This window comes from Grammomys surdaster, unplaced genomic scaffold (assembly GCF_004785775.1).
Source record: "Grammomys surdaster isolate TR1022 unplaced genomic scaffold, NIH_TR_1.0 193, whole genome shotgun sequence".
Taxonomy (NCBI): domain Eukaryota; kingdom Metazoa; phylum Chordata; class Mammalia; order Rodentia; family Muridae; genus Grammomys; species Grammomys surdaster.
The window spans coordinates 9428042-9437726 of NW_021604638.1; the positions used below are offsets into that span (position 1 = coordinate 9428042).

The window sequence follows — 9685 nt, forward strand, 5'->3', positions numbered from 1 at the left end:
TGGTAAAACTATTTCATTTGTTTCTCTAATGTCAACTCGTTCCCTGTCCACTACCCATGTTGTGATCAAATCAGTGATCATTCGCCTGTTTTCAAACTTAGTATTTCCACTCCATGCTTCACCAGACCCCTTGTTACACTTACAGTGTGACCGTCTCTCCCTAAATAACCATTTCTAGCTTTCACACCACGATATCTTTAACTTGCCAATCATTTCCTCTTTCAGACCCACTGCTCCCGCCTCCGCCACCAACACTGTGTGCTTCCTCCGTCCTCCTCTCAGCTCTCTGCTGTGTCATCTAGAGTTTTAACTTGAACCCTCTGACCTCCGAAACCTTCCTGCCTGTAAGACTCTCAGGGTGTGATTCTTGCTGTACTTCTCTACAAGGAGTCTGCAAAAGGCACTTGGAGTCCTCGGTGCAGAACAGAAGTAATGTCCCCACCTCTGTCTGTTCAGGGTCCGGCTCCCTCATTGTTCCCTGCCGACATTGCTAATTCTTCCAGTCCCACAAGCTAGAAAGAAAATGAACCCCAAAGCCAGGTGTGGTGACCGAGGCTCACGAATTCTAGTACTCAGGGAGCTAATACAGGAGAATTGCCATGAGTTGAGGCCAACCTGTGCTACAGTATGAAACTGTCTCAAAGGGGAGGAGGGGGAGAAAAAGAAAACGAGGTGTGTGTTCAGTCTCATGGTCCTTGTTCCCCATCACAGGCAGTTGTCAAGCTTTGCAGAGGTCTCATGAGAATCAGTTCGTACTTCCCCTGCCTCAGTTCCTGTCTTTGGAATTGTCATGATGGATTTCCCAATGGTCTATCCACATCTTTCTCAAGTGTGTTGTTCATACTTGCTTGTCTTGCTAGCATTAACCATCTGTAACAGCTTGGTGCTGCGCTGCCCGAGCAGGTCCACGCTAGTACAGGATATAAGCTCAGCATCCTTGGTTTGACTTAACAAGGCCGGTTACTTCCTGGCCTTTTCCTGCTTTTCTTTTAGTTCCTGCTGCTCCAGACCTTTCATTTAGCCTGTTGATCACTGTGTTGTGTACCAAACACTGCACCGGATGCTGCACTTGTAGCTTGGCAGAAGCTAGCACCTCTACCCTCACGGAGCTCGAGCTGGTGAGGAGTGACTTTCCTATGGCTGACACCCAGGCAAGGCTCAGGTCATTATAAGCAGATTTGTGACCAGGACATTAAAAAGTTACACAAGACTGGGGACACATCTTTTCTATAAGGCTGTCCCATTCACTGTAGGACACCTACCATCCCTGGCCTGGTGTCCCTCTACCAGAAGTCCTCTCACTGAGCTGCCCTAGCCAGACATTTGTTCCCGCTGTGCACTGTGCCCCAGGAAGCAGGCGTCAACTGTGTTTAGCCTGCTGCAGAAGGATAGTGTTGTGCTTCTGGTTCCTGATCGTGCACCTGAGTTTACTTTGAACCTGTTCCCTGTTGTTGAAATAATTTCTACTTCTTCATGTTGTGTGAGACCGCAGCCAGAAGTTGTTCTGTTGTAGAACCCATTCCTGTCCCTTCTGCTTATCCTCCGGGCTGGGTGCTCATAGAGCTGTGTGGCTGTCTCTTACTTAGGGTCTGTCATTTACCTATGGGGGTCCCTCCATGTGAGGCCGTCAGCCCTCCTCTCCGTGCCCGCTTCACTCTTCTGCCCCGTACAGTGAGGCTCCTCATTTTCATCTTTTTTGGTTTTCCTTTGTTTTCTTCCCAGACTGCATAGGGTTGCTTACAGAGTTGACTAAATCACCAGAGTGTGATTTTTTTTTTTTTTTTTTTGCCATTTGTCAGGAGCACTGTTCATTGTCTTCCAAAGGCAATATGCTGTCCCTTCTTCTGTGGACTGTGTGCTGTGGGGCAGCTGACAATGTCCTGACTCAAGTCAGGGCTCCCCATCCAGTTCTCGCCGGCCTTTTCCCTCTAACATTCTTGGCATCATTCTTTCTAGTTGTCCAGAGTTTCTATACTCATCATCCTGCCTCGGTTATAATTACAAATTATAAAGTACCGTTTATTACCAGGAAGCTTATTTTGAAGGGAGTGATTCATAGAGAGCATTTAGCGTGGATAGTGAACTGCTTTCAAGTGACAAGTTCGTTCATGCCTAGTGGGCCCTTTCTGTGTGCTTTACGGATATTGCTACCTATGTGTTTTCTTTCACTTCCTTTCTTACATAACGGTACACTGTGGATATCCCCTTCATGATGCAGCCTAGAACTCACTGCGTGTCAGCCTAGAGACTTCCAAGTTTTGACCTCAGATACTGTTTTCCATTGCTGTTTTCCTCCTTGAGCTCCAAACCAAATGCCACCTGCCGTGGTAGGTGCCTTTCCCCATCTTCTGCACAGATGCTTTGAGCACAGCATTGCAGGTTGATGCCTTAGCTTCCTGTGCTGGTGAGGAGTGAGGTGCTTCTTTCTGTCCTCCTAACGTTGGCATACAGTGTTGACATACTCCGGCTCTGGTCACGCTGAACAGTCTGCTCCTAATATCTCCAGCCCACAGGTGACCAGTCCCTCTTGGTCCTCACGGAGTGTTGACTCTTCTCGTCCCTCACCCACCGAGGCTCCCTGTAGAAGGGCATCCTGATTTTCTTCCCCTTTGATTGGACCTTTTAGCTGTTTCCCATGTTTTCAAGTAGGGAACAGCAAGCTTTTTCTGGGGACCATATGCTAACTGTTTTCAGTTTCACTTGAACACACCGTCTCCATTGGCTGTAAATGCAGCAGTTTGTTGAATGGCAAAGGTCATGGGCAAAGTGTGAACCAGGCACTGGCCAGATTGAGCTGCTGTGACTAGATTGGGCCCACAGGCAGTGGCTTGCCATCACCCACACAACAGTGTCCCCTCCGGAATGCACATTGTCCTGCTGCTATGGGGGTTACAGACGCTTCTGTGTTCTCCAGAGTGGACAGTGAGGAACACTCCGGCAGCCCCTGGGGTTATGGTCATGTTCATATCTTGGCCAGAAGCATGAGCAAACAACAAATTGTTACTGGTGTTAACATGGTTATTGGTATTAACATACTGCTTAATGTAGAATTACATTATGGTTTCCAAGTAAGCACACAGGTCATCTGTACACCGAAAGTGTTTTACCGTTGCATTACAGTAGCAGAGACCTGTATGGCTGACTGTAGGCTCAAAGGCCTCTTGCTCTGCCCATTCTCTGGGTTCTTTCCTACTGAGGTCACTCTTCAACTGTGTGTGTGTGTGTGTGTGTGTGTGTGTGTTCTGCCTAAGTGTATTTCTCAGTGAACACACTGTGGCAAGTGAGGACTAAAGTCATGACTTCACAGACGTCTCATGACACAAAACAGGACCATTTGTGGTGGCCCTTTGTCTACCATGTATGTTCCTGCTGAGGTGCATTCTGCATGTGTCACCTGAGATACTGGGTGCTCGTTGAGAGGAAGAGTCAGAGTGCACGTGAGTCCATAATCCTGGTGTCCCAGGACATAGTATAAAGCCTGCACAGTTGAAGAACTCATTCACACATCGTGAGCACTTTTTCTTTCCTCACCCTGAAGCGTCTCTCTAGCCTCTGGGGCCATGCGGGCCCCACCTCATATTCCGCCCCCTCATCTGCTGTCTCAGTTCAACTGTCTCAGATGAAACTTGCTCTTTCAGAGATCAGTCTCCTTCAGGGACTTGTCTGTGGACTTCAGCCGTGAGGAATGGCAGTGTCTGGGCCCTGCACAGCGTCTCCTCTACAGGGATGTGATGCTGGAGAACTACAGTAACCTCATGGCGGTGGGTGAGTGCGGCCCCCACAGCACCCAGAACAAGCCTTCCTTCTGTGTCAGAGGGCATGGCGGACAGTAGAAGTGAATTCTCTCGCCCTGAGTAACAGGAGAGAAGGATGGTGACCGTTTGCACACACATGCATGTGCGTGCGTGCACACTGCTCCCCACCAACTTGTTCCATCCCCGTGGAGCTAGCAGAAGGCATCTCCATCGCTCAGGTTACCTGTCCTTCACTCTTCGATGTCCACAGAGCTCGGTTCAAGTTCCATACTGTTTCTCATTAACAGGGTTTCATGTTAGCAAACCAGAAGTGATCTTGAAACTGGAGCAAGGAGAAGAGCCCTGGATAGTGGCAGACTTGTCACGACAGAGCCACGCAAGTAAGTGTGATGACAGAGCGGGTAAAGCTGAAGAACTCGAGTCCCGGGCTGGTCCGTGACCACAGCAGGCACCTATATGATCTTCTGGAATCTTCTAGGACCTGGAGCTCTAGAAGAGCTACATGAGGGTCTCTCATAGTACTAAACTGCTCTCCCCAAGTAATCTGCTCCCTTAACCGAGCATAGAAAAACGTTTGGCTGTACGTGCTCTAGCCACAGAAGGCAAGCGCCTTCAGCGGCGCTGAGTCCTTCATCCCGCCTCACGTGCCTGCCTGCCCGGTGCCTTGCCATCAGCCTGTGCCCCTCGCCACCCACTTTCCACTTCATTGCATTTGCATTAATGCCAGAATTCTCTTCACTGAGAAGATGTCCAGTGGGCCTCTCCCTCCTGACTCTTCTGAGAGCGCTGGCTTCCAGAAGCCTGCTTCAGACTCTCACTGCCTTACTGGGTTCCACTTTGTTCATACTAGGTTCTTGTCCTGTCACCCTTTCAGCCATGGAGAGCTGTTGAGGACTGTCACTGCTGCAGTGTTCTTGTCAGTGTCCAAGGCTCTTGTGTTCTTTGCCAGTTTCTCCTTTCTCTGACCTGGCTTAGTGAGGTGGTGGGAATGAGTTTGCTTTTGTCCCCACCCTGTCCTCTCTCTCGTCCTTTGTGGTTTTGTTTCCATAAAGTAGAAGACATTTACACTTCATCTCTTTAACACTGGGAAGCCAGCGCTGAAGCCCTGGCCCCCCATAAGGCCTTTGTACAGATTGTCAGGGGTTCTCAGAACTCACATAGTAATGTCACTTCTGTTCCTTCCAGAAGATGATGATCCCTTAGAGAAGGACAGGAAAACACAAGACAAACATTTGAAGCAGTTTTCAGTCGTCAATAACAAAACTACGCCAGAAAAAGCCAATCTGTTTGAGGAAACGGTTGCTCTCGACATGGATAGTATTTCTTCAGGAAAAATGCTCCGTAAATATGATCCGGGTGGAAGTGTCTTAAAGAATCATTCAGGAGGAACAGTTGCCAAGCCAAGCGAAGCCAGTGGGAGAGCTGAGCGGGGTGCGGGTGGGGAGCCCGTGCTCCACACGAAGACTGACAGAACTCATTCTGCGGCCAAACGCTACTCACGTAATGAAGTCAGGGATGTCAAGAGTCAAGGTGAGGACCTCACTCATCGACAGAGTATGCAGTCTGTCAGTCAGCCCTCGGAACATAAAGAAGGTGAACAGGAGTCAGCCAGCGCCGCGGGGGCCGAGGAGTATCCTGACCGGAAGCGGAATGAGTGTGCTGAGTGCAGGAAAACCTTTTCTAAGAAGTCCACTCTGATTGTCCACCTGAGAATCCACACAGGAGAGAGACCCTACGCCTGTAACTACTGTCGGAAAACGTTCCGGATAAAGGCAAGCCTCACTCGACACCAGCGAATTCACACTGGCGAGAGGCCTTATAAGTGCAAGGAGTGTGGCAAAGCCTTCATAGACAAGTCGGCCCTCATCGTCCATCAGAAGATCCACGGAGGGGAGAAGTCCTACGAGTGTAACGAGTGTGGGAAGACCTTCTTCCGGAAGTCAGCCCTGGCCGAGCACTTCAGATCCCACACCGGGGAGAAGCCCTACAAATGCAAGGAGTGTGGGAATGCCTTCGGCAAAAAGTCATACCTCATTGTACACCAGAGAACTCACCGGGGCGAGAAGCCCAATGAATGCAAGGAGTGTGGGAAGACCTTCTTCTGTCTGTCCGCCCTCACAGCACATCAAAGGATCCACACAGGGGAAAAGCCCTATGAGTGCAAAGAGTGTGAGAAGACCTTCTTCTGTCAGTCAGCCCTCAACGTGCACCTGAGAAGCCACACGGGCGAGAAGCCCTACAAGTGCCGCCAGTGCGGGAAGTATCTGTGCACCAAGTCTGCCCTGGTTGCACATCAGGTCATCCACAGAGGAAAGAAGTCCTTCGAATGTAACGAGTGTGGGAAGCTTTTCTACCTGAAGTCGACCCTCACGATCCATCAGAGAACTCACACAGGAGAGAAGCTCAGTAAGTGGAGCCGACCGTCCTCTGGGAAGTCCAACTGTGGTGAGCAGAAAAGAGCGGATGCACAGGAGAATCCGCATGAGTGTCACGACCACAAGCGAGCAGCCCACAAGAGCTCACGCCGCTTCGCACACAAGAGAACCATATGGGAGAGACCTTACGAGTGTGAAGAATGTGGGCGGACCTACTGCCGGAAGTCAGCTCTCAGGCACCACCAGAAGACACACACGGGAGAGAGGCCCTACGAGTGTAAAGAGTGTGGGAAGACCTTCTGCCAGAAGGTCTCCTTCACTGAGCACCAGCGGACTCACACTGGGGAGAAACCACACAAGTGCAAAGAATGTGGGAAGTATTTCCGCCACAAGTCAGCATTCACAGTGCATAAGAGAATCCACACAGGAGAGAAACCGTACGCCTGTAACGAATGTGGGAAAAGCTATCGCCGGCTCTGGACTCTAACTGAACATCAGAAAATACACACAGGGGAGAAACCCTATGAATGTAACATGTGTAAGAAATCATTTCGCCACAAATCAAACTTCCTTTTGCATCAGAAAACTCACAAGAAGTAAATTCCAACAGGGCAACAGATTCAAATCCTGAATAACACATAAAGGTGTAAGACCTTGTCAGCACAGGGACTATTGGAAGATTTTCTGCCGAAGTCAGCCCCGTCTCAAACACCAGAGAGCTCACACAGGTGACATACAAAGTTCACTTTCAGACTCTCAGTGTTAACTATGAAGACATTCGGCATTTCAGACATGACACCAGGTGTGCCTGCCTCCCTTTCAGTTCACAGAACAAACACCAATCCCTCCCCATTACCCACCACAGTTAATGAGCATAGCGTATGTTGCCGGATGAGGAGCCAGTGTTGATTATGACCATTACCTGTTGTTCCTGTGATAACTGAGTAATGTCTGTTTATGAGTTTACAGTATTAACAGCTCAGACGACACAACCTGTTCGTCCCCTGTCCCTACTGTTTAGTGACAGGCCCTAATCCCTTTATCTGCAAAGGTGAGTCAGATGAACCACCCTTCACTTCGCTACCTGTAGTGACTCCCGCACACGAGTGAGCATTTGCTAACGCCACCGAGTCATTGGAGTTTTCTAATGAGAGGCACAAGCTAGCTTGTAAGTGCCTCCTTGAGCTTAGAAGCAAGCCAAGAAAACAGCGACTGCAGTTACCATAGCAAAACCAAAAATGAAGGAAGCAGGCTTGAATAGTGAAGAGGATTTAGGGGGTGTTTGATCAAAACAGTGTCTGCGTTGTTTGCGTTTTAAATACCTCTGTTCTATTAGTGGTTTGATTATGTCAGTGTTTTCAAAAATACCTTGATTTTTTTAAATGAACATGGCCATAGGGGTATGGCTTAGAATTTTCCTGTCGACCTCTAAGAAAACATCTCCATGGTGCCAAATAGAATCACATAGTGTGGATGTGTGCATCAGGCAAAATGCCCGCCATTCCTGGTGGGTTAATGTCAAGTCCTGGTAGCCAGCCACAAGTGGAATTTTCCACAAGCCCAGCCCTGCTCTCTGATGTGTTGTGCTTTCCTAGGACAATGAAGTGAGTTTATTTCATTGACAGAACAAAGCAGGGCCACTGGGTATCTTGACATGGGCCTTGCCTGTGGCTAAGCTGGCAAATCAGCCCTTGCTGTGGCCAAAGTAAGTTGTATTGTCCGCCTTAGTCTTGGTAATGAGTCTCACTCTGACCTGTCTGCTGCCTCTGCTTGTGATGTTGAGTTCTTGGGTTGGAAAAGCTGCCCCTTGTTTGAGACCCATCAGAAATCCCAGTATGAACAAGATGATATGTTTATTCAGTTTGTATTTTATATCCTTCAGCAAGGTAAATATATACTTATGAATGCACATGTATTTGATATATACTGATTATACTGAAACAGGAGTATATGTATATATCAATAGTAACCTTTCCTGAAAGTTTTAATAATTACTTAAAAGATTTGATTGCTGTTACAAGTACAATTTTATCATCTGTTTTAAAATTACTGATAGAGGCGTGATAAGGATTAGCAAGCAAAGTTGATTGCCGGCAAGCCTGATGACCCGAGTTCGATCCTTAGGCCCCACATAATAGAGAGAACTGATTTTCTTATAGGTTACCCTGACTTCCACAAGTGTGACATGGCATGCACACATACACACACCAAATACATACATATATATGTACAAACATACACACACATAAATAAATAAAGTATTTTTAAAACTCACTGATAGGGTTCTTAAGCATTTTTACAACATTTGTCAGAATGCATTCCTTGTATTTACTTTGCTTGGTCTTATAAAACTCACAGCTCCTTGTAGAGGATGTTGGTGAGCTGTCTTGGGGAGATAATTTCACCGTTTGAAAATCTGTACCCTAGCTGTCTTACTGTGCCTTCTGCTTGCCCCTGGGTTATGCAACAGATCACAATCTGTGATTACTGAATTGTTCACCTCTATTGCTTTGATCTAGTATACAGAAGAGTGTGCTGTATGCTGGAGGGAACTTTTTTTCTTTTTCCAAAGTCTGATAAGGAAAATGTAAGTCGGAAAATGTAAGTCATAAATGGAAGGTCAGTGAGCCCCAATCACAGAAAGTCACAAGACACATCAAAGTGAAACTTGAAGGTCCAGTGAGAGGACTCAGCTGGTAAGCCAGCAACCTGGGACATCTGTAAATGTGGACAGAGAGATCCGGCTCCACAGGTTGTCCTCTGACCATACATGGACTGCACACATACAATAACAGTGCAGTTTTTAAAGTTGCTTAAATACAAATAACTTGAAGACACATAAAAAACCTAAAGCAATTAAACGGAAGAAAGTCCTTAAAAGCAGCTGAAGGGAGCGGTGACATGTAGGGTCTGCAAACTTCTACAGCTGCTGCAAGAAACTGTCACAGTGATCAGAAGAATGGATATCATCTCACCGGACCAGAGACAGCCAGTCAGGCCCAGTGCTGCGAACCTGCCCCCTTCTGACCGCTGGAAGCTGGCTGGGCTTGCGTCTCCCATGTGATCTTCCAGCAGCTTGTGGCAACGCAACTTCAGGCTTTGCATCTGTCCTCACTGCGCATGTATGTCCTCACCTCGGGTGTCTGGCTACAGTTCCATTTTATCAGGACATGTGTGATCAAGGTCCCACCTTACTCAAGCATGACCTCATGTTGACTGACATCTGTAAAAGCCTTATTCCGTAAGGTCACATTGAAAGTATTAGAGGCTGGGGGGACATCATTGGTACCCTAAAATTTACCCTATGTTTACCAGATTAAAATAACAGTAGATATTTGTTGTGTGAGACTTTTGCTGGGGAGACGCAACACACCCTAGGAAGAAAACCTATGCCAGACCAAAGTAACAATCACCAAAGTCCAGCTCGGTAAACCAGTGAGGTTTTTGGGGTTACAAATGGGTATGGGTGAGGGCTTACTTACAGGAGCAGGGATGGCCCAGACACAGCTGCATTATCAAATCCCACTCCAGCATGGGTAGGGAAAACTGCAGCCC

General features: G+C 47.8%; 1 protein-coding gene across 1 annotated transcript; it reads left to right on the plus strand.

Annotated features, from left to right (window-relative positions):
- The first annotated feature begins 3014 nt into the window (after window positions 1-3014).
- On the plus strand, window positions 3015-9464 carry Znf334 (zinc finger protein 334). Its single transcript, XM_028769771.1, has 4 exons — window positions 3015-3068; window positions 3639-3765; window positions 4043-4135; window positions 4941-9464. Exons 1-4 carry the CDS (start codon window positions 3015-3017, stop codon window positions 6728-6730), a joined length of 2064 nt encoding a protein of 687 aa, XP_028625604.1. The 3' UTR covers window positions 6731-9464.
- The last annotated feature ends 221 nt before the right edge of the window (window positions 9465-9685 follow it).